This window comes from Colletotrichum chrysophilum (assembly GCF_026319265.1).
Source record: "Colletotrichum chrysophilum strain AFK26 chromosome Unknown scaffold_92, whole genome shotgun sequence".
Lineage (NCBI taxonomy): Eukaryota > Fungi > Ascomycota > Sordariomycetes > Glomerellales > Glomerellaceae > Colletotrichum > Colletotrichum chrysophilum.
In genome coordinates this window covers 117,358-140,586 of record NW_026517379.1, presented here as the reverse complement: position 1 = coordinate 140,586, position 23,229 = coordinate 117,358, and the positions used below count along the sequence as shown (strand labels likewise).

The window sequence follows — 23,229 nt, the reverse complement described above, 5'->3', positions numbered from 1 at the left end:
AACAAATCGCTGTGGCAAGTACCACGCGAATGCAATGTACAAGGGTATAAGAGGGAAGAAAAAGGACATAAACGACTTCGCACGCTCCAGTTCAGAAGTCCTCGTCAAAGCAGAAGTCGCCGCCATTCTCACCCTTCTCCTCGGAAGAGCCGGCAGACTCATCCTGGTACTTCTTAGCACTGTTCATGACACCGGCCTTCTGGTAGTCAGCGACACGCTTCTCAAAGAAGTTGGTCTTGCCACCAAGAGAGATGTTCTCCATGAAGTCGAAGGGGTTGGTCGATTTGTAGACCTTGTCGTTGCCGAGAGCGACCAACAGACGATCAGCGACGAACTCGATGTATTGCTTCATCAGGTTGGAGTTCATGCCCAGGAGGGCGCAAGGCAGAGCCTCGGTCAGGAACTCTTGCTCGATCTTGACAGCATCGACGATAATATCCTCAATCACCTGCTTGCTGGGGCGGTGCTTCAGGTGAGAGTACAGAAGGCAGGCAAAGTCGGTGTGGAGACCCTCATCACGGGAGATGAGCTCGTTGGAGAAGGTCAGACCGGGCATGAGACCACGCTTCTTGAGCCAGAAGATGGAGGCGAAAGCACCGCTGAAGAAGATGCCCTCGACGGCGGCAAAGGCAACGAGGCGCTGGGCGAAGGTGGACTTTGTGTCCGTGATCCAGCGCAAGGCCCAGTCAGCCTTCTTACGGATGCAGGGGATGGTGTCGATGGCGTTGAAGAGATAGGTACGCTGGGCAGGCTCCTTAATGTAGGTGTCGATGAGAAGGGAGTAAGTCTCGGAGTGAATGTTCTCCATCATGATCTGGAAGCCGTAGAAGCAGCGCGCCTCGGGGACCTGGACTTCGCCAGAGAAACGCTCAACCAGGTTCTCATTGACGATGCCGTCGGAAGCGGCGAAGAAGGCGAGAATGTGAGAGATGAAGTACTTCTCATCATCGTTGATCTTGTTGTTCCAGTCGTGGAGATCCTTGGACAAATCAATCTCCTCAGCAGTCCAGAAAGAGGCCTCGGCCTTCTTGTACATTTGCCAAATCTATGCGTCACGAGTTAAATTAAGGTTCTCGAGAGAAAAACCACTTTACGCGTCAATTACGCGTGGTATTGTGACTGACCTCATGGTACTTGATGGGGAAGAGAACGAAGCGTTGGCCGTTCTCCTGGAGAAGAGGCTCGTCCATCTCCTCCTCCTTGATGCCAGGGGCGACGACAGGCGCTTCTTGCTGCTTCGTGGACTCCTCAGTGGGCTTGGTTTGAATGTCGGTTGCGGTGGCAACGTCAGAGCTGATGGGCTGGTTCTCCTTGTCGGCGTTGTTGAAGTTGAGCTTCTTGACGGGGGACTCCATCTTGAAAGAATCGAGAGCGGCGGCAGCCTGGAATTTGAGTTGTTAGTTCATTAAAATCCATATACGCGCACATTGTGACAAAGTAAAGTAGCGGTTGCGGTTGTGCGCCAGAGCGCAAGTCGTGACGTACCTGCTTGGAAGGAGTGACTTCAACAGACATTGCGAGGGTTGCGCGGACGAGAGGGGGAAGTAAGCGTTGAAGAATGGGTGAATTGAAAACCCAGAAAAAAGACTGCGAGAAAGAATTGAGGATATCGGCGGTCGTATGAAGCGTTGTTGTGTTTTCTCGTTGAGTGTGAAAAGAAGTAGACGCGATGTCAGTGGGTGACTTTTGAAAGGCTTTTGTACCAGACGACCGGGCAGCACGTGTGGTGGAAAACGCGTCGCTAGGTGCAGGGGGTCCCGCGTTCGTGTTTTGCGGGTTTTGGGTCTAATTGCTTTGCGCCGGGACCTCTGGCAGCTTTGGGTCCTTCACTGACTACGATCGTTGCCCCTCGCTCCACTTAAAAGCGCGTCAAACAGGGGTAGGCCAGCGATCGCCAGCGCGTTTCGCTGCTAAAGTGGCAGGATTCTGTCTCGGCTGGCACTTTTCCACTTCTCACCCTTGCAAGAAAAGTGACGACCGACGGCTCCCAGCGGGACGCGTCTTGCCCAGCCCTCTTTTTCCCTCTTTTTTCTTCATCGTACCTAGCCATTTGTAACGTGCTTCGTCGTTCGAGTGGCCGCATGCGTTCCACCCCCAGCGAGCCGACCAGGCAACGATGTCATGACCGGGGCAACTGGGAGGAAATGGACGGCGTCACGGCATGCCAGACCACTCCTACCGAGGGCTTCGGCCGAGCAAACGCGTGCCAGTTTTCCCTTATTGCTCCCGTCAGCCCGGGCCACCCCCCCCCCCCCCCCCCCCCCCGGTCCTGTGCCAATATTCCCGTATCCGTAATTCCGCATCGACTCGTTCTATGTTCGTTCTCGGCGTTACGAACCAACACGTTTCTCGGTCTCCTGGTCTGGAACTCCCCTTAGGTTATCAGATCAGATCAGATAACACCTAATCCGTCCAGGACCCAGGGCTTGGGCGGGACGAAGTGGCCCTCCCAAGATTTACCGCCCTGCAATTCTGTCTAAGCATCGACAAATCTCGCCGGCATATGATTCTTGATTGCAGGTCGACGCGGTTAATTCTGCTCGTCGTCGCTGGGAGGCTGGCCCATCCGCCTGCGGGCACGGACGGGCGGCCCGGCTTGATTGCTCATTTCTGGACAGTCCAAGTGTTACGTACTACGTTAAAGCGTTCACTCTTCTATAAAACGACGCGCTGTGTCAATTATCTAAAGCGGCCCTACTATCGTGAAGTGGGTATGTAACTAAGGTATCGTGTCGTGCTTGCATCTCACCATCCAGTTCGTATCTTGTGTGTGCGCGTGACCATCAGCTAGCGAGAACGCCGGGTTCTGGCCCAGCTCGAGCCAAAAGAGAAATAAAATCCGTATAACCAATCGCTAGGGCACTTCATGACTAAAGTCTTCCTGCCTACTGATGCCATCCCTTCTAGGCCTCTGGATGCCACGACTTCTGGTTGAGACTTCAACGCCGAGAAGACCTGTCTCCGGGGTCACGGCCAGCATAGCCCGTCTCCTCATCCTCCACTCTCGATCGACCAAACCCAAACCAACCACGGCCACCGCCAGACCGGTCGTCGCGTGTCTTAACCGGAGCAGGTGCAGCTGGGGCGCGTCCGTTATACGAGTGTTGGCGGCTTCCGCCACGACCTGATGACATGTTTCCATGACGGCGCGGTTCCTCTTCGACATACTCGGGTGGTGTGCGGTCATCATCCCAGCGATCAAACTCATCTGCTTCGCTGGGATCAACTGCGGGTACGGGCGCTCCACTCCGTCGAAGATTCTTCTTGCCTTGTTCGCGAAGATAGTCTTCCAGGAGGATGGCATTCTTGGTGTTGCAGCGGAAAGCGGCGTCGGCAATATCACCAATGAAGGGTACCAGGCCAATGGCAAAGTCCACAATGATGTTAAACAGCATCTTGGACTTGAGCGAACCCGGCAGCCCACCCTCAATTTTATTGCAGGTCTTGAACACCATCAAGGCCATGAATGCGTCGAGAGCATCACCAATACTGTTAGCATGGTGTTAGTCGCCGTTGAAGATACCTTACGTGCCAAGTAGGGATGTGGGGCATGTGCAGGGCGGTGTAGGGTACTCACGCAGGAACGATTCCGATGACGCTGCTCCAACCGAAGCGGACACCGCAGAGGCTGAATAGCGACATGTCGAGGCGATAGGCTCGCCGCTTGACCTTGGTCAAGACTTCTCCGTCTTTGGCGGATATTCCCGGCGGGAGGGCCTTTCTGCGCTTTTTGACTTTCTTGGTGGGACGACCATCAAGTCTGGTAGCCGGAACGGTCTCGAAGTAGGGATCCTGAGGGGTTGAGACGTCAGTACAGTGCACTTGTGGAAGTTCATTTAACATTCGCCGTTACGTACTTCGCGACCAAACTTGTTCTCAACCTTTTCCGCCAAGATCTTCTTGCTCACCCACTTGGCGATGAGACTAGCCATGACTGCGTTTGGAGGCGACTGCGCGGGCAAGAAAGGTGCTGATTGGTAAAGTTCTTGGTTCTGAAAAGCACGAATGGCGCTGATATTTCCTACAGGAAACTCGACGTTTGCCGTGTGAAATAAGTTTACATCGGGACGAAGGGTGGGGAACAGTAAAGCCTTCCAAGAAGTTGAAGGCTGGAGTATATGTATTCAAACGAGCACTGGAACTGAGAAAAGGATATGCATGCAGGGTCCGAGTCCCTGTCACGACCCAAGTTGCCTTTCGACGTAAGGTGGTTGAGGGCGCCCAGAATTCCTGTTTTGACAAGTCAGGGGACCAAACCACGGCCATGATGTAATCATGTCGGTCACTGAACGCCAATGCACTTTCAGCAGTCCCGAGAGGCCTCTGCAGTGGAGCTAGAGCAAGCTAGCTGCGGTGTTTCACATCATGCTGCAGCGCCTTCGCTGTACGGTCCCCAGTAAGCATGCGACCCAAATGACCATTACTGGGCAATTCAGCGGTGTCCGTTGCACCGGGACGTCCAAATGGCATTGAAGAGAGCGCGCAAGTGTGGCAACCGAAGTGAGGTCGAGACTCTACTCAGCCACATTGTGGCTTGGGAACTCCAGATCGTCTCAAGTCCCTGTCGTCACCCTCTCACATGCAATCCAGGCCAGATTTCATGATCAAATGTTGAAAGATCAAAGGATACACCTGCTGTGTCTACTGCTTAGCCCATGCACAGTCGGAGGCAGCCCGCCATTTGACAAGGGAAACCAGTGTAGACCGGATAGAAGATGGTGATCTGAAGTCTCGAGAAGGGCTGTGGCACAGTGCGCATGTACCTAAATGCACTATCTTGGCATGAGGAGCCTCATGCAAAAGACAGTGTGACGCGTTGTTCGAGCAAGGTTGGCCCTACGAGCCAATCATGTAGGTCCCTCGCTCGAGCTTTCCGCCACACAATATCTGCCACGTCCGTCCCACCTACCTCCACCGGCGTGGCTAATTGGTGTTCTTGCGCCTGGTCGCGGATGCCACAGGTGCTTCCTCGCTATCTGACTGGCTGGCCACCTCACCCATCGTCAACAAAGAGCAGAGTGTCGCTTGCTTCTCCGCCTCTGCTAATCGGCAACACTGCAACCAACAACCAAGAGGCTGCTTCCACGATTGAAAGTGCGAGGTACCCAATGCCACTCTTCACTTGACGTGTTACTTTCTGCCGTTACCGATTCCAGTCGCAGGGCGCATTCCGGTCGCAAGCGTGAAGCTTCGAGCCTGAGCCTGATCTGCAACCCATCAAACCTCCTACCTCGTAACATGCCACTGCCGCTCCTCGCCCTGTATTCGATACATACTCGCCGCCAGGAGCCTCTTTCCATCCCGATCAAACCTCCTAGCATAGGCGATTAAGACCAGGGTTTACTTTTCCAGGGATATGGTCTAGGCCGTCGCCCACAATGGCCGAAGAAAAGATGCAGCTGGAGGACTGTACGTTACCCCACACCCCGAATAACCGTGGCGTCAGCTACCGAGCCTGCCTTCCTTACCGCTCCATCACCACTGCCAGAAACGGGACTGACGAAGTATCATAACTGAACAGGGTTGGACGACCTCTGTGTCCGATTCATTATCAACCTTCCCGAAGAAGATTTGTCGTCGGTTGCACGCATATGCTTTCAGATCGAGGAGGCACAATGGTTCTACGAAGATTTCGTCCGCCCGCTCGACCCGACCCTGCCCTCTATGACGCTCCGAAGCTTTAGTCTAAGGATATTTCAGCACTGTCCCCTCCTCGCTCCCTTCTCGGTCGAGAATCACACGAAAGCCTTCGAAGAGTTTTTGCAATACAAGACGAGAGTCCCTGTGAGAGGTGCAATTCTGCTCAACGAGGCTATGGACTCCACAATTTTGGTCAAAGGTTGGAAGAAAGGCGCCAACTGGAGCTTTCCTCGCGGGAAAATAAACAAGGACGAAGACGATCTCGAATGTGCCATTCGCGAAGTGTACGAGGAAACAGGATACGACTTGCATGCAGCTGGTTTGGTTCCCGAGAATCGCGATGTCAAATACATCGAGGTCACCATGCGGGAGCAGCAACTAAGGCTTTACGTCTTCCGCAATGTTCCCATGGACACACATTTCCAACCCCGAACCAGAAAAGAGATCAGTAAGATTCAGTGGTACAAGTTATCTGAGCTTCCTGCCTTCCGGAAGAAGGGCGCGCAAAACCAGAACGACGCAGCCGCGGCTGCGAATGCCAACAAGTTTTACATGGTAGCTCCATTCTTAGTGCCCTTGAAAAAATGGGTTGTGCAGCAAAAGAAGAGGGACGCTGTCAAAGGACCCAACGATGCGCAATTCCAGCCTCACCCCCTTCACGATGAGCTCGTGGCCGAAGACGACGTTTGGCAAACAGAACCGGTAACAGATGCCTCGACACGAACACCAGCCCTAGACACTCTAGAGGGTGCAACTATGGAGTTGCAGCGTCTTTTGAAAGTTCAGCCTGCGGCGGCTCAAAGTGCGTCGGTTCCCATCTCTTCAGAGAGCGGAGGAGATAAGGGCGCGTCGCTATTAGCAATTCTTCAGGCGAAGAACCAGGCTGCCGTCAAGGCTGCTCCAGCTGCGCCGGTACCGCATACGCCTCTCGATCACACCATTGGAGAGGTCCCTCAGCCGCGAAGCCCTCACGGACAACACCATTCTCAGCAACGGGTGCCGCTGGCGAGCTATCAACACCCGCCCGGTTTCCCAGTTGCTCCAGATGGAACTCCACAGCAATGGGCCTTCTCTCAGCATGGCAACGCCGAAGGCATGGCCCACCAGGTCAGGCAACAAGATCCATCGTTGATGAATGGACCTCTTTACGGCCACCTGCAACCCCCGTTGAGACATCCGCAGCCGTTGCCTCCTCAGGTTCAAAAGTCTTTGCTCAGCAGAGGGGCTTTTGCCGATAGTACACCACCCCCTCCGCCAAAGCATGCGCAGGGGACTCTGAACGAATCTGTACCCACCGCGCAATATCAGCAAGCATATTTTCAACAGCAAACCCAGAACCTGCTGTATCAACCCAAGCCGCCTGCTGGGCAGCTCTCAAATCAATCTATGGCTCTACTGGGCGTCCTCAAATCCGATACCAAGGCCATCAGTCCAGACAAAGGTCAGGTCCCAGGGTCCTACAGCCAGCCCACCCGCGCACATGTTCAGCATTCTAGCGGTATGCACAGTCATGCAGGGGCTCAAGGGTATGTTCAGCAGCCTGGCTTACCGTTCTCGAATGCAAGTCCAGTCCATTCCAACCCAAATCAGGCCATGAGCCAGCGGGGCCAGCAACTTGTCGACCCTGCTCATCGCTCTGCTCTTCTCAATATGTTCAAGAAGCCCGAAACCAGCTCTCCTCTTGCCAATCAACCTGCTGAACTTCCAGCAACTACTGCGAGTGCCGCGCTTCTCAAGGGAATCTCGACCACGAGGGGAGACAACCAGGACATTCCCAGCCCTGTCTTCCAAAACCGCAGCACTCAACCCGTGTCAAGCAGTCCTCTCAGCAGGCCCCCCCAGGGACCTGCAGATCTTGCAACTCAGATGTCGTCACATAATCTCTCACTTCAATCGCAACAAATCGGAGGAACTGAGTGTCGAGGCCCTCATTCTACCAGTGGCTACAGCCCCAGAATAACGGAAACCCGAAGTGTATACAATCAGGGCGCAATCAACCAATTGGCGGTTCTCAACAACCCTCCTCAATTACAGTCTAGCCATGTCTCGCAGCACATGGAGAGCGTGAATAAGCCGATAGGACCTCGTAGTCCCGCTATGGCAGCACTCCTCGGGGCCGCTGGTGCGGACAAGCCCGCCAGTCTGGCGAGCCCTCCGGCAGCATCCGCGCTGCCAGCACCAGCTGCGTTACAGCGCAAGCCCGAGATGTCCACGGAACAGAGGCAGAAGCTTCTTTCGCTTTTCGGGAAGCCACAGTCGCCCAGTCCTGGTCCGGGCTATGCGGTGGATGACAAGGGAAAGACGAGAGAGATAATGCCGCCTGATATGGGGGGGATGCGATCACGGGTGGCGTCTCTTGCCTCTGCAAGCGGGCAAGGCTTGCCTGAAGGCCTGCCTGAATCCCGACGTGGCAGTCAAACACCCATTTCGCCCGCGGATCGTAGCTTCCTGCTAGGCTACCTAACATCAGTAGCGAACAACAGCAAATAGGACAATCGTGACGGGTGGTGGAACGGCAGTCACCTCCAGCTAATTCCTGACAAACCGTCTAATGATTTGTCCGGCGAACATACGCATGCATTTAGATGGAGTCGCGATCTTATTTTTTTGGTATTGCGTTGCAATGGGTTGAGGACGTGGCAAAGTATCTACGTTGGTGGACAAGTGCTTGAGGAGAACGGCCAAGGGTGCAGGATGAAATATTCAGGAAGGAAATACTATACCCTGGGATGCACCTCGTTTGCCAATTTCGCTTCAGTGGTTGGAAGAAACTCTCCAAGCACTCGTACCAAGGTGATACTTTCCTAAGGTCTGGGGAAGCAATTCACATGGCAACAAATACCCACCCCCGCATTGTACCATTTGTCAATCGACTGCCCGCGCTCCGGCAATGGCGTGACCGTGTGTAGCCGGCCCGCATCGGTCTTCAACGAAGAACGACCTTCCGTTAGCTGTTTCTCCCTCATGCGGCATTCTTGGAGCACGGCAAACGCCGGCTGCTGTGGAGTGTTAATGGAAAGTGGGCTGATGGCCGAGGTGCAGAGAGAGTGTGCAAAATGAGTTATAGCCCGGTTTAGGATGGCGGAAGCAAGGAGAACCAACAAGTGGAAGTCGCTTGCCACGCATTTGACCTTCTGTCGAACCACTTGTTCTGATGATGATGTGCGCGGGATGCACCGATGACACGGTCAACTCGCGAGACCCAAGACGATATAATGGAGGCTCCAGCACATAGCATGATGATGAACCAATTTTTCCCCCAATCTCCCACGACAGCTAGACTGTTGATTGGCGCTGTTCCGTCCAGAACCATTCCCGGCGAGAAGAAAACCTCGCCCAGCTGGAACCGTGGATATCAATGTTTCCGGCTTACCTCCCAGACAATCAATCATGTTCTTCCACACCTCCCCAGACGCCCTCTTCATCCCTCCCAAGACGATTGACCCAATAGGTTATGGCAAGGTAGCAGTTGTCACCGGATGCAGCTCGGGGATCGGCCTGGCCTGCACCCAGCTCTTGCTGGCACACCAATTTCAAGTTTGCGGTCTCGATGCGCGCGAATTCAACTACTCGCTTCTTCAGGAGTGTGATCACGGCCGCTTCCACTTCCACCGAGCTGACCTGACAGAACCGCGAGCATGCGAGGATGGAGTTTACGCATCAATTTCGTCATTCGGGTGAGTGCCGTGCTGACAGAAGGGACTTGAGGGGGAAAATTATTTTGACAACGGCACTAGGAGGAGAATCGACTTGCTTGTCAACGTTGCAGGTGTCATGGATAGTTTCAGCAGCGTGGACGGCGTCACAAACGCAGAATGGGATAGAGTAATGGCAGTCAACCTGACGGCCCCGGTCAAAATGATGAGGTCTGTCCTGCCCTTCATGAAGGAGAAGGGCACTGGTGCCATTGTCAATGTGTCTAGTACGGCTGGCCTGTCTGGGGCAGTTGCTGGCATAGCGTATACTTGCAGCAAACATGGACTGGTAAGTCGTACGAAGAAGAACGGCAATCTTGAGGTCAGGTGCTAACAGTGTCGTCTACAGATTGGTGCTACCAAGAATGTGGCATGGCGCTTCCGTAAGGAGGGCATCCGATGCAATGCTGTGCTTCCCGGTGCGATTGACTCTCGTATTGGAAAGGCCATTGCCACGGGACAAGGCGATGAATTTGATGTCGAGGCCTACGCCCAAGTTGAGCCAGTCCATGCTTTGCAAACCCATGCATCAGGGTCGACGCCGGACATAACGCCCCTCGAGGTTGCACAAGCGGTCATTTACCTCGCCTCCGATCAAGCACGAACCATCAACGGAGTGAGCTTGCCTATCGATCAGGCCTGGGGTGTTGTGTGAGGGTTTTACGGCACCCTCTGATTTTGTAGAAGCGAAGGTTTGGCAAAGACTTTCGCCAGCCGGGAAGTGTCAGTCAGCTATCCGGGCTGTCCATCATATACGCATGTAATCCGCATATGCTAGCGAGACCCTCTATATTTCCTATATTACCTTCAAATACGTTTCCGGGATACTCGCTTTTATCGTCTTCTGTCGTCGTCTTCTATCTTCGTCTTCTGTCGTCGTCTTCTATCGTCGTCTTCTGCCGTCGTCTTCTATCGTCGTCTTCTATCGTTGTCTATCATCGTTACCATTACTAGCCTTATCGTTTTCTGTACTACTGTCATCCTTATCGAGGTATTAGGTGCGCTCAGTTATAATCAAAGTTATAGGTGACACTGCCGGATAGCCAACTGACAACGCCCAGCTAGCAAGACTTTAGGCAAACATTTGATGCATCTTGTCTTCAAACATTTAGGTTAGCAATCTGGTTGGTATCATAGATGATTCAATTACTTTTCAATTTCAATCATTATAGCCTGACATGTAGTGAAGTTGAACCGCGTTGGAAGATGCGCATCGGTGAGAAAGGCTTTGAAAAGAACTATCAAGAAACGCAGCTTGGTATTGTATTGTGACTCATTGACACGTCTCAGAATTATGCCGACTTCCCTGACGCACCGCCGCCCTCCTAGGAGACCAAGCCACACAGCACTGCTGCCAAGGAACAGGACAACATAACACAATAAAGCCCAAGGGTATTCGCAACCAACGCCTGAAGCATAGAAATGACACACAAATTCCCTCACCTGACTCCGGACTCTAGACCGAAGGCAGAGCGCAAGGATAAAACTCTCGCGAGAACCCTGGTGTGGTATCTCTACTCAAACCACGATGTCCATCGGGCGTCGTTGGAACTCTAGAAGAGCTACATCCTCATCCTCATCATCGTCGTCCAGGTGCAAGAGTTGAAACCGGTTTGCCATGGGGTCCGACGGGCGCTTAGTTGACAGAGAGTGTGCCGGGGCGCGGGGGTACTGAAATTTCTCCAGTGGCTGCGAGCACTCGTCGACGTCCCAGTCGATCCTGGAACCCTTGTACTTGCTGTGGCTTGGTCAGTATTTGTTGTACTTCCTCGAGCAGACCAGCTTACAAGCGACTCATCATACAGGTACGCGCAAACATGGCATTGTGAACCGAGTTAGTGCCAATGTGGCAGCTGCCACTTCTAAACGAGACGCGAACAACAACAAGGTTGTGGATGTGTTCCAAGTCGTCCCGGACACCCTCCTCGGTCAGGTTCGGATCACAACGCCGAATCACTAAATTCCGTGTAGCGCCGATTCCAATCTTACTCGCAACGTGGCCAGGTAGAATGAACTGTCGATCGCTCCAGCGGACTTCGACCTAATAGCTTGTTTAGCTGAGAGCGTTTGCAACCATTTATATCAACCTTACTCGCTTGTGTTTGATATACAAGTCGTGGCGACGCGCATGCTCAAGGAAGTCTTGAGCCTCTGCCGAATGCAAAAAGGAGACCTGGGCAGAGCGGTCATGCTTGCGCAGAAAGATGTCCAGGAGTTGACCACCTCGGATGACGGCCGTGACATCAGCGTGAGTCGTCCCATCGGGTAAATTGGTGATCAAGACCGTTCTGGTGGTCGATTTCTCGAACTGGAGACGAGAAGGCTTTTGATCCTTGTCTTGGTGACTTGAGCCCTGCTGATGGTTGGTTTCGGTGGGGGAAATGCACAATTCCGAAATCTCATGGACTTCCGTGTCAGCCCAATCCTGCTTAATGGACCCGCGATCACTGGGTTGGCCTCCATGACAGTCGCTGTTGGGAACTCGTGTGGCAGCCGTAATCTTTTGGCTTGGCTTGTGAACATAGTCTGGACCACCGCCCGAAGACGGGTCGGGGATTTGACCGGCCGGCTTCTGTTCATCCTCTTGACATTGGGATTCGTCGCTCGTCAGAACCTGGGCAACATTTTGCTTAGCTAACGAGACGCATGGTGTGGAGTCGACGACTTACAGCAAGTGTATCATCGGTGACACCACCTCTCATCAGGTTGCGGCGCAGGTTGGCTATTCAGTTTGTCAGACAAATGAATTTTGGTGCTCGGCAATCCTGTATTGCCAAGTAGCGGGGGTTGGCGTTATACCGAATTCACGAGCAGCATTGAGCAGAGTTTCATGCTCGGCGCGAGAGATGGTGATGGTGGAGTGACACGACGTAGGGTCACTAGTGTTCTGTAGGAGCCGAGTCTATGTCAGCATTCCCATATTCTCCGATCGAGGGAGAAGAAGACAGCTAAATGATGGTGTGAGACGTACGAGCTCAGCCCTGCGCCATTTGTTAGCATCTTGCCAGCTCGCAGCAGCCTCGTTCGGTCTCGAAGGAGGCTCAGACGGTAGACTCCAGCTAGATTGTGTCAGGCGTAATTACCTGCGGATTAAGGTATCAAGATAGGACCGGTCAATTGAGACCGTGTCACTGACGAAAGACACCATGACTGGCACGAGGTGATCGCCAACAAAAATCAGGTTGGCAAAAAGTGAGTTTGGAGAAGTTATTGGCCGCTCGATATCGAACGCAGCAAGCCACTTGGGGGTACCTATCTAAGGAAGGTTACCTCAGATGAGGTAGGTACCTAGGTAGGCATCGAAGGTGGTGGCCGATAGAAGCTTGTCTTATCGATAAGCGACACCTAGGTGCCTACCTACCTACCTTACCAAGGTAGTATCCCATCGAGTGCGAGATGACGTCGGTACAAGCACCACCCACTTTTCTCCAAATCTGCCCGTTTTAAAAGCCTTCCATTCGCGGGAATAAGGGAAATGAAGCCGGATTAATACATAATTCGCTACTACCCCGTATAGGTATGTACCGACGTCATCTCGCACTCGATGGGATAGCTTACCGGAGTGAGTGAGGTCACAGTGTGAGTGTTCGTGCAGGGTCCGTAAAGCCCCACATTCAGCCGCCAGCATGATGGGTTCGGGTGAATCGAACTCCAAAGTCTCGGACGGGAGTCTTTCCAGGCCAGTTCCTGGGCCCAGAAAGCCGGTGGTCCATGAGGCGGCATGTCAACGGACGGGAAGCTTCACGTCGTCCAAACTCTTCGTCATTCATCCCGCAAACTCAATGCTGAACTTCAGAAGCAACAGAGAAGACCCCTGGAGTGTCCTCCCCCCCATCCCCCTTTTCCTTACACGCCCAGCAAGAATCCACCGTCGGTCGAGAACTAGGTATCGCCCTTCCATAGTCCGTCAATGAAGGTACAGCGTACGAACTGCTGACGAAGTGGCATTTCCACTGACACAAATGAGCCCTTTCTTGAACCTGAAATCAATTTCTTGCTGAGTCATCGATCATCTGAGAGGGTTGGAAGGACGAACTGAGATTTAAACGCTACTGTAGCACTTGGCGTCGTCGTGGAATGGACATTATATTCCCGCCGACGTATTCATGGTTTGGCGGCAATGATGGCATAGGGCAAGGCATTTGGTCAAGGGAGGCAGAAGATAATCCGCAGCAGACCGAGCACAACATGTCATTCCTCAATCAAAATGCATAATCATGCCGGCATTCGTCACGACTCGCCGCAGAAACCAAATTCGGCTGGGCAATCATACAACATACCAGTGCTCAAGGTATGTCTTGGCGATGAAGACGCCTTCAAAGTTCAAGATCAAGCAGGAACACGATGAGCTTCCGAATTTTCTTTTAGTCCGCCGCCGTCGCAGAGGTGGTTTGGTACCTACCTAACCTGAAAAGCCACTGTCGCAACTGTAGAGGAGCCCGTTTCACCGAGGGACCGTTTGGCCCGGCAGAACAGGGTAAGCCTAGCAAAGGACTGAACACTTCCCGCGGATCACGGCGTCACCTTGAAGAAACTTGTACTTCGGTTCTAGTGGGACAGGTCTCTGAGAGTCTGGAAGATCGCAGCCGTTTTTGGCGGCGGTGGTTCAAAACATTTGATGTGCATCAGATGCTGTCCGTGCTACTGTGCGTAGCCTGCTTGGTTTGCATTCAACGGCTTGGCTACGCAGGCCCTTCCTGTAGTATTATATACGAGGACAAACATGATGTGCACCGAAAACCTGATAAGAATCGATGCGAGTGGGCCAAACCCATGCTGCACCGAGCTGCATAAGATGCTGGTGGGAGCCGTCCATTTCGGGCGTGCTATGGGCGACGCTTCCGAGTCAAGGACAGCCAGCTGACGGTACCCTGCGTCGTCTTTACTCGGGGCATCCGTGGTTCGATCCGGTGTTTACACCCACAGTCGCGGTCCTTTGCCTCGAAAACGAAGGCACCTAAGTACAACACGAGGACAGTTGGGCCTGACGGACGACATGCGATGGTGAGTCGGACCAACGGGACCAGTCTCGCGATGAATCCTGCTCTAGAATCGTCAGGAGGAAATTCGACTGACACAGGTGTTCATAGGCGCTCATCGCTCCATCCATCGGTCTCGCCTCAGTTCCATCATTGATTGAATCTGTGGAGGCGCGCGTCCCGGTAATTATTTTTAGGAGAGGCGTTGGAGGGGAAGGAATACGATGGCTGGTGGATCCAGTCTGCTCACCCGACGCACCAGTCCGGTTGGTTGGTCTTTGCATCTGTACTAAGGTCCGGGCCTGGACGAATGGACGGCGAAGAAGGTAGGTACCTACCCACTCAAAGTACGGAACACCTCAGCAACTGAGGTGCTGTGCATACTGTCGCTATCAAAGCCGGGCGTTACACTATGCCAGCGGTGTTTGGCTGCCCATGGCCCTCCCCTCCCTTTCCCCTTTTTTGGACGCGCGACGGGGGGTTGGATGCGCATCTTAGGTATGCTCACTGGTCAACGGCGAGCGGGCAGCCCATGTGCCGCTAGAGTCACCCGTGGACTGCATACCTTAGGTACAGATATGTGCTTGTCGGGTGGCGGGAACCTGGAGGCCCATGGCGATTCGATGTGCCGCCAGAGGACGGCTGGAAGAGTGACTGGCTTGTTGATCCTACTTTTTCTTGCTCCCGTGCTCCTTCCCTGTGGTGTCATGCTCTTACTATTGTTGCTGATGTTGTATTTTCCATTCCCATCCCATCTTTCACCCGGGCGGGCTGAGGTAATGGTGTTAGCACACAGCACAGGATTGGCTAGAAAACTCGAGGTGCCTTGGCTTGTTCGGCTGTGCCACCCCATCTCTTGCTTCTATGCATCCCGTATGGTGCATGCTCTAGCAGGCTCCGCCCCTGTCGCTGTGCTGCCCTGCATTCCATTTTTTCGCGATCATCCCGTCACTGGGCGCTGTTGTCCCTGGAGTGACTTGGACAGTCGGGGGTTCGCCTTGGTTGCTGTGGACCCACCAAACCTAATCAATTGGGGCCCATCCCATCCACTCGACCTCCAGTGCTGTGCGCTTTCACAGTCTTCTCCCGTCTCCTGTTGAACCCGCCCCAAATTTCTCTGTTGCCATTCCAGTGCTTTCCTAGCCGTAATGCTTACCTAGTCCTCCTGAGGCCTACCTACCTAATTACTACCTTACCCGGGGCTAACGCAAATTCCACTGCAGATTTCGTCTCCCTCTCCTCTCTCGCCTCTAATCATTTTCCCTCTCACACAATCCTCATGTGATTTGCTTCCCAGCAGCATTTTCACCACCAGCGCCGCTTCTCGTCACCTTTTTTTTTCCTTTTCTTCTACTGCTATTTCAATTTCGATATCGACACTCGCTTGACACACTCGCTCGCTTTTTCGGTCGCTTATTGAAAGAGGAGGAAATCACAAAGGCTCACCCGGTTTGGCCGATTTGGACGTCGACAAGTTTACCCCAAGTCTTGTTATTGCGAATTTGCCCACCGAAAAAGGGGTCACCGCGAACCGACACCACACCATCCTGACACCCTACCTCAAAGCTCTTCGAACCACCAAGATATATCACCCCGCTCGATTGCAATCGTTCACTGCTGTTTCGACGAGTTCTCGACATATTCGTCCAAGCCGCACCACTGAGTTTCCCCCTGGTGTTTACTCGTTTCATAAGATTGCCACCCTCCACCCGTACCTCGATCGATAATCATGAAGGCCGTTCACACTCTTGCTCTCGGCCTTGCCGTCTTTTCTTCCCTGGCCTCCGCTTGGCCACAATGGCTCCCTGATGTAGATGCGCTCGTAGTTCGTCAAAATGACGAATCCACAGGTATTTTATATCAAGGCTCGGTTGTTGGTCGCTCGTCCATATCTCTGACTTGAACATAGCCGCTGCCACTGCCACCCAAGCGGCATCTGCCACGACAGGTGCTAAAGCAACCGCCACTACCGCAGACGCGACGAACACCGGCGGAGCGAAGACAACCAACCTTAACACCGCAAAGGTGAAGACAGGCACCAACACTGGGTCTGCCACCGGCACAGGCACCGATGCTACCGCGAGCTCTGAGTCTACTTTCGATGCTAGAGATCCTGTTGGCAGTGTTGTCATGGTCGATCCCGCGACGACGGCCAACTCTATCAACTTGTACAAGATCGGAGACTACGTCACTTGGAAGTGGAACTACACAAATGTGCAAGCCACCCCAACAGCCGTTGATGTGCTCATCAGCTGTTCTTCCAGATCCCAGACGTGGACGTTGACACAGAACATGAGTTGGGCCGAGCCCGCTTCTTACACATGGGATACGAGCGTCCAGGCTACTGATGCCTCAGCTCCCTTGGGCAACGACGCGTATACGCTGATTATTTATGACGCCGAATCCAGCGTCACTGCTACTGCAGGCGCCGGCTACCTGGGTGTTTCCAACGCTCTCACCTTTGGCATGTACCAGCCCCAAGCGTACACACCGTTGAGCGACTTCAACTGCCCGACTTGCGACTCGGCTGCCTCCGCGCTCAATAGCAAGGCCATTAGCATGGCCGTGGGTATGAGCATCATCACCGTCGCCAGCTTTACGTGGTTTGTGGCTGGACTAGGCATGTTTTAATGACTATTTCCTTGGTAATCAGGGTTGAACATCTTATTTTGGGAGCTTTGAGAGCGAGAACAAGTCCAGCGGTAATCATTTACGGTGATCATTAGGGTGGCGTTGTGTTCAACATGGTCGGGCAAAATGGTGGCTTCACATATAAACTTGGAAATGTTTATGAGTTCTCCTGATACATAGCTTAATGATGATACTGATCGAACACGTACGGTCATGTATTAAACTTTCTCTATGCCCGCTGCTTGCGCTTTGGTTGTGACTTACACCATCCTCAACGAGAACCCTCCACCCCTCTCTTCCTTGTCCCTACCCTGAAAGATGCCGCTGAAGTCGACATCTCCCAGCTCGACTGCATTCTGGCCACGTACGGGCGCATTAGGTTCATGCCGGCGCCTCCTCTCCTGGCCGGCCTTGCTAGGGAACGTAGGGAACATGCCTTCCTTCTTGGGCTTCGGGTCTTCTCTGAAGTACATGTGATCCAGCATCTCCTTCGCGGAAGGCCGTGAGTCGGGGTTCAATGACAATAGACCGTTAAGCAACGCACAACCGGCGTTGGTCAGCGTTGTAAACTTTGCACGGATGACAGACCCCGTGGTGAGAGAGTTCTTTGGAAGACGCAAGGAGCGAGCATTCGGAAGGCTCCTGAATGTCGGCCAGCTATCCTGCGTCGGCACGCCGCACACCTCGAAGATCTTCGTGACCTGGTCAACCTCGTTGCTGCCCTGGAGAAGTGGTTCCCGCGTGAGTAGCTCTCCAAATATACAGCCGACACTCCACATGTCGACGGCTTTGCCGTAGGTCTTGGCCCCCAGGAGCAGCTCGGGCGACCGGTACCACAGCGTTACGACGAGTTGGGTCAGCTTTGTCGGGGGGTCGCCGACATAACGAGCCATGCCGAAGTCTGCAATCTTGAGCTGGCCACGGTTATTCAGGAGAAGATTCGATGTTTTGAGATCGCGATGGAGAATCCAATTGTCGTGGAGGTAGGCAACGCCGGCCGTTAGTTGTCGGAGAAGTGTCTTGACCTCGGATAGGAGAAACGGTTCGGGCATGTCCTCCAGTATACTCTTCAGGTCATGCTCAACGAATTCTAGAACGAGAAAAATGCTGCAAGCTGGTTAGCGTGTTGTCCCCCAAAGGATGCCATGTTGTCATGGCGTACTTCTCGATCTTGGTAGTCTCTTCTCCAACCACAACCTCCTCCAGATTTACAATATTGCGATGGTTACAGTCCCGCAAGATTTGTATTTCCCTTAAGCCCGTGACTGGAAGTCCATTACGATCGCCTGGTTCGATCTTTAGACGCTTCAGAGCGACAACCCTATTCGTCCTGGATTCTTTGGCGCGTGAAACCCAACCGTATGTACCCTCCTCGATGTCGTTCAGCTTCTCGTAGTTCTCGACACTGCGGCACTTTCTCCAATGGCCAAAGGGCATGCGCATGAGTTTCAATGCGCCTTCTTTTTTATTCGAAGTGCCGTCCAGGGCTCTGCCTTCGGGATCTGGCGTGAATTTCCGTCTTTTCGCTGGTCGGGACTCGTCGTGATTCTCGGCGGCGTTGTCGTTGCTCGTTTTGACCTGTTGAGCCAATCGGTCGGCCTCAGCCTTTTGGGCCTTCTCTGCCTTGATACGCTTCTTCTCTTCCTTCTCCCGCTTCAGCTTGGCCTCCAGAGCTGCATCTTCCGCGCTATCGGCCCATCTAGACCTGGCGTTGCTTGCCATTGCGTCGGCGCAATAGTATTGGGTGTTATTTGGAAGAGGTGCGTGATTTGTCCAGCTCGCATGCCCGCTCCAAGAATTTCTGTTTGAGATATGCTGTTGTGAAGTTTAGATACCAGCAGAAGCTCAGCTATTCGGGTATTGCACAGAAGACGACTGGGCGCGGTGGTTCCATGAGTCTCGGGCTGTGTGCAGGGATCACGCGCGGTGAGTCGGCAGCGAACTGCTCCGACTTTTCCAGGAGATGGTGACGAAGCTAGAGCAGCAAGGGTCCTTATCTTATCGCACATGCCGCAAATATGGATACGCTAAGATGAAAGCTTCAGAAGCTGGCCCCGACTTGCCCGCCAACCATTGTCGTGGGAAACCGGACTCTGAAGCCAAAAGCGACGAAAAGCACATGCCGCCGCGTCACACATGTGAATGTGCTACCGAAACAGATCTCGTCTCTTTCTCGGCAGATGCGCGATGACTTCGACATAATTCAGCATATGAAACATAGAAGAGTGTCGAAGGTCTCTTACGATACGACGGGCACGATGCAACGATTCTTTCCTCGACGCGCTCTCACGGCTGGTCTACGAGCTGTCGCCTCAAACCGCGTCACACAGGGATCATGGGTGGTAAACACTTCAAGGTCGTTCTCGGAGTCTGTTCCCAGGCGAAATAGAGAAGATAAGGAGGAGAGAAAGTGGTCCACTCCTCTGGCGAAGCAGCTGGCCGAAGCTATCTCTGTATGCGCCCGTGGGCACTATCATCGCAAATCTACTCTGACAATGTTGTGGGCAGATGACGGGGCCAATCCCTCTTGCAAGCTACATGCGCATGTGTTTAACTGGCGACATTGACGGATACTACACCGGCTTGGCCGAGGAGAACAGAGACCAGTTCGGGTTGAAGGGAGACTTTGTTACCTCACCCGAGATTTCCCAGATGTTTGGCGAATTGGTCGGTGTGTGGTTTGTTGCAGAGTGGCTGAGCCAAGGAAAACCTAAGAGAGGTGTTGAGCTTGTTGAAGTTGGCCCTGGACGTGGCACACTGATGGACGACATGCTTCGTGTAAGCCAATCTGCGCCACCTGCGTGGTCCTTGAGCAGAAAGCTGATGCCCTTTCTAGACTATGCAAAACTTCAAAGAGTTTGCCTCGAGTATTGACGCCATTTACATGGTCGAAGCTAGTCCTCAGCTCCGTGAGGCTCAGAAGAACCTTCTGTGCGGGCCTGACGCTCCCATGACTGAGTCCAAGGTTGGCTATCACAGTGTTTGCAAGTATGAAAGCTTGCCTATTGTTTGGACCGAGACAATCAAGTCGATTCCTTGCGGTAGGCCCGGATTATTCATTCATCGTATGTGTTCATGAAAGCTGAATTCGATCGTTAGACCCAGACAAGATGCCCCTCATCATGGCCCACGAGTTTTTTGATGCCCTCCCTATACACGCCTTCCAGGCTGTAACTGTCCAACCGCCTCCTCGCGAGCCTGCAACAAGCAACGCGTCATCAACGATTCCCGCAGAGGGTAAACCCAAGGTCGAATGGCGAGAAATGTTGGTGTCCCCCACTCCGCCAGACGCCACTCATGAGACTATGAACATTCCCAAGTCGGAGCAGGGAGATCCGATTCCCGACTTCCAGATGACACTCTCCACGGGACCTACGCGCCATTCAAGATACCTGCCTGAGTCATCCTCAAGATATAGCCGTCTCAAGTCCATCCCTGATGCTGTGGCCGAGATCTGCGCCGACGCGTCCCTCTATGCAGCGGACTTCGCCAGCCGCATTGGCGGTTCCAAGCAGCATCCCAAAGCTCGTCCCTCTGGCGCAGCCTTGATTCTGGACTATGGCACGGCTGACACAGTCCCCATCAACTCATTGCGTGGCATCCGTCGCCACCGCCGTGTAAGCCCCTTTGCAGACCCTGGTCTTGTTGATCTGAGTGCCGACGTTGACTTCACGGCCATTGCTGAGGCGGCGACACGTTCGAGTGAGGGGGTGGAGGTTCACGGCCCCGTTGACCAAGGTGCATTTTTGGGCCAGATGGGCATCAAGGAGCGGGCGGAGGTGCTCATGAGGCAAGCCGGGGCAAAAGGTGTTGCTGATAAGGCCCAGGATATTGAGAAGGCTTGGAAGCGTCTGACTGATCGCGGCCCAGGGGGCATGGGCAAGGTCTACAAGGCCATGGCGATCTTGCCAGAGAATGAAGGAAGAAGACGGCCGGTTGGCTTTGGCGGTGATGTGTGAAGTCACACATACAATTGGCCAACATTAGCCGCCTGACAGCTTCCTAACACATTTCTCTAGTGACTCACTTCTTCGAGGGAGGTTGGTATGCTTCAACGAAACCAAATATCATGATTCCCACCTCTAAACACATAGGCCTCTTACCGAACAATGAAACCGAGTGGAATACGCAAACGCCACCTCCAAGTGCATGTTGTACACTGCAATTATGTCATTGCCGATTTTTGCCCCTTGCACAAACCTCAAATTCATCTATTTCCTCGGACCCACAAGTTTGGCGTCTTCCTCGTCAGAGTCGTCTGAGAATCTATCGCCATCTTCGCCCACCGCGAAGATGGTCTCTCCGTCCAGAGAATCTCGTGGAATGTGTCTTTGCGGCTGCGTCTGGGGCATATTGCTCGCTTGTGCACCCGATGAAGCAGTGGCAGCTGATCGCGGGTTGCTCTCTTTGCCGATTTGGGCTTCCTCGTCATCGTCCGAGTCGTCAGGCGCGCCAATGTCCGCCATTGTGAAGGTTCCATCATCGTCCTGAGCGATCTCATCACTCATAGCGAAGCGCCTGTTATTGGCTGTCGGTCTCCAGACGTAGGCGATCCAGGCAACATCTGCGAAGTAGACAAGGTTGAGCCAGCCATCGAGAACGAACCAGCGGGACTTCCAATGGAAGGGGACGTAATCAGGGTCGTTGACAGAAGCAAAACTGAAGCTGTTGAAGAAGAAGAAACCGAAGATGACGAAAATGCTGATTAGGATGCACCACCACAGTTTCTTGTACATAGCTTCCTTAGCATGCTGCTTGCGCTCACGCAGGTCCTTGAGGGTGAAGTTGAGGGAGTTCAACGTCCACACGTAGAAAGCAGTAAGTGTGCCAGCAAGCGGAAGAACGATCAGGAGGACGAAGGGTCCTGTTACCCAAGTAAGCATGTCGCATTCGCAAAATGGGCATCAAAACTTACCAGCTGCGTCAGGGGTGATCAGCAAACTAGTAATTGCGTACACAAGTCCGAAGACAAAGTGGGCAATCGCAAGCCAGCGCACGTAAACCATCGTCCTGCCCAACGTCGGCTTGACAACTCCGTAGCCCATGCACACGATCAGAAGCAGGAAGAAAGAGAACGAGTTGCGGGCAGCGTTGAGGATGGCGACAATGACAAGGAGCACCTTAGACCCAATATTGGCGCCGTTGCGGTTCAGGTAGTCTGAGAACTTATCAGGGACATGATCGTGGTATCACATACAATCTGGCTCACCGTAGAAGCCCCAGGTCATGAGCATTTCGACAACCAAGAAAATCACAATTGCTGTGATGTAGTTTTGGACTGGAAGGATGTCTTGGCGATGCTGGTAGTATAGGAAACCCCAGAATCTACAAAATATTAGCTTTGCAACAACTGAAGCAATGCGCGGAGAGTCCATACACAGCAACCAAGGCGTAGAGAATCGTTATTCCGCCATAGAAAGGCAATTTCGGGATTTGCGTGGCAGGCAGCTCGCCGTACGCATTGCGAAATTCGACAACGGCAGTATACTCATCCGCAGTGAAACGGTCGGTGAGAACGCAGTAGTAGCCGGTCTTGCGAATCATGTATTTGGTGGCCTGCGGCTCCTTCAGATGAATCGCCTTCGTATCGATCATGTTCTTCGATTTCGTGGTGGCTTCCGGATCGATGATGAATTTGCCGACATCGGTCTCGTTACAGAAACCCTTCTTAACAAACTGCTCCTGGCAGATGCCGATTTTCTACCCATCGAGAACATCAGTTGCCTTCGTACATATATGCTAGTTTCGGGAATGCGCCTCACATGCTCCGAGTCCTGACTTTCGCGAACCCCGATCAGGTCCTCGTCCTTCCATTCGAAGATGACCAAGCTGACAGTAGGGTCTTGATCTGCCGGAGCTTGCTTTGGGAGAAACATAACGTTGATGTAGGGGTCGACGGGGCCGCCCCAAGCAGTGCGGCTGTACATGCCTATCGCAACACGTATCAGCATCCCATTGATATGGACAATGAATTAGGTAGAAAGTCCTTTTGGCACTAGAATGGCACGTACCAGAGCATCTCTGTCTGTTCTCATCGGTTTGATCCTGAGCACTATGGGTTAGTCTCCGTGTTATAAAGCGGCACGTCGGCAGCGGTGTCTATGGTAGAACAAGTTTCGTACCATCTTGACCTCAAGGGCGTTGGCCGTCCATAGGGACAAGCCCAAGGCAGAGGCCCAAAGCCAGCCCTTCATCGTGACCTTGGTTCGAATCGCGGGCTTGGTGTCGGCAAACGACCAGTCGGCGGCTCTGGGAAGAAGTCTTGGTGGCTAGAGAGAAGGAGA

General features: G+C 53.2%; 9 protein-coding genes across 9 annotated transcripts; 4 read left to right on the top strand and 5 right to left on the bottom strand.

Moving 5' to 3' along the window:
- Positions 1–91: 91 nt before the first annotated feature.
- Positions 92–1,515, bottom strand: RNR2 (Ribonucleotide-diphosphate reductase (RNR), small subunit; the record flags this gene model as incomplete). Its single annotated transcript, XM_053182248.1, has 3 exons — positions 92–1,045; positions 1,125–1,382; positions 1,486–1,515. The coding sequence occupies 3 exons, from the start codon at positions 1,513–1,515 to the stop codon at positions 92–94; spliced, it is 1,242 nt and encodes a 413-aa protein (XP_053033831.1).
- Positions 1,516–2,939: 1,424 nt separating this feature from the next.
- Positions 2,940–3,932, bottom strand: COL26b_009519 (uncharacterized protein; the record flags this gene model as incomplete). Its single annotated transcript, XM_053182247.1, has 3 exons — positions 2,940–3,489; positions 3,578–3,792; positions 3,858–3,932. The coding sequence occupies 3 exons, from the start codon at positions 3,930–3,932 to the stop codon at positions 2,940–2,942; spliced, it is 840 nt and encodes a 279-aa protein (XP_053033830.1).
- Positions 3,933–5,378: 1,446 nt separating this feature from the next.
- Positions 5,379–7,600, top strand: COL26b_009518 (uncharacterized protein; the record flags this gene model as incomplete). Its single annotated transcript, XM_053182246.1, has 3 exons — positions 5,379–5,409; positions 5,522–7,138; positions 7,461–7,600. The coding sequence occupies 3 exons, from the start codon at positions 5,379–5,381 to the stop codon at positions 7,598–7,600; spliced, it is 1,788 nt and encodes a 595-aa protein (XP_053033829.1).
- Positions 7,601–9,030: 1,430 nt separating this feature from the next.
- Positions 9,031–9,990, top strand: COL26b_009517 (uncharacterized protein; the record flags this gene model as incomplete). The annotated part of the gene is made up of 3 exons (XM_053182245.1): positions 9,031–9,317; positions 9,378–9,624; positions 9,685–9,990. The coding sequence occupies 3 exons, from the start codon at positions 9,031–9,033 to the stop codon at positions 9,988–9,990; spliced, it is 840 nt and encodes a 279-aa protein (XP_053033828.1).
- An 863-nt stretch (positions 9,991–10,853) lies between these two features.
- On the bottom strand, positions 10,854–11,133 carry COL26b_009516 (uncharacterized protein; the record flags this gene model as incomplete). The annotated part of the gene is made up of 2 exons (XM_053182244.1): positions 10,854–11,073; positions 11,123–11,133. The coding sequence occupies 2 exons, from the start codon at positions 11,131–11,133 to the stop codon at positions 10,854–10,856; spliced, it is 231 nt and encodes a 76-aa protein (XP_053033827.1).
- A 4,910-nt stretch (positions 11,134–16,043) lies between these two features.
- Positions 16,044–16,945, top strand: COL26b_009515 (uncharacterized protein; the record flags this gene model as incomplete). Its single annotated transcript, XM_053182243.1, has 2 exons — positions 16,044–16,164; positions 16,224–16,945. 2 exons carry the CDS (start codon positions 16,044–16,046, stop codon positions 16,943–16,945), a joined length of 843 nt encoding a protein of 280 aa, XP_053033826.1.
- Positions 16,946–17,205: 260 nt separating this feature from the next.
- COL26b_009514 (uncharacterized protein) lies at positions 17,206–18,667 on the bottom strand (the record flags this gene model as incomplete). Its single annotated transcript, XM_053182242.1, has 2 exons — positions 17,206–18,052; positions 18,108–18,667. The coding sequence occupies 2 exons, from the start codon at positions 18,665–18,667 to the stop codon at positions 17,206–17,208; spliced, it is 1,407 nt and encodes a 468-aa protein (XP_053033825.1).
- An 816-nt stretch (positions 18,668–19,483) lies between these two features.
- COL26b_009513 (uncharacterized protein) lies at positions 19,484–20,904 on the top strand (the record flags this gene model as incomplete). The annotated part of the gene is made up of 3 exons (XM_053182241.1): positions 19,484–19,723; positions 19,782–19,986; positions 20,051–20,904. 3 exons carry the CDS (start codon positions 19,484–19,486, stop codon positions 20,902–20,904), a joined length of 1,299 nt encoding a protein of 432 aa, XP_053033824.1.
- Positions 20,905–21,156: 252 nt separating this feature from the next.
- COL26b_009512 (uncharacterized protein) lies at positions 21,157–23,139 on the bottom strand (the record flags this gene model as incomplete). Its single annotated transcript, XM_053182240.1, has 7 exons — positions 21,157–21,809; positions 21,861–22,103; positions 22,155–22,270; positions 22,323–22,645; positions 22,708–22,874; positions 22,957–22,990; positions 23,068–23,139. 7 exons carry the CDS (start codon positions 23,137–23,139, stop codon positions 21,157–21,159), a joined length of 1,608 nt encoding a protein of 535 aa, XP_053033823.1.
- Positions 23,140–23,229: the final 90 nt, after the last annotated feature.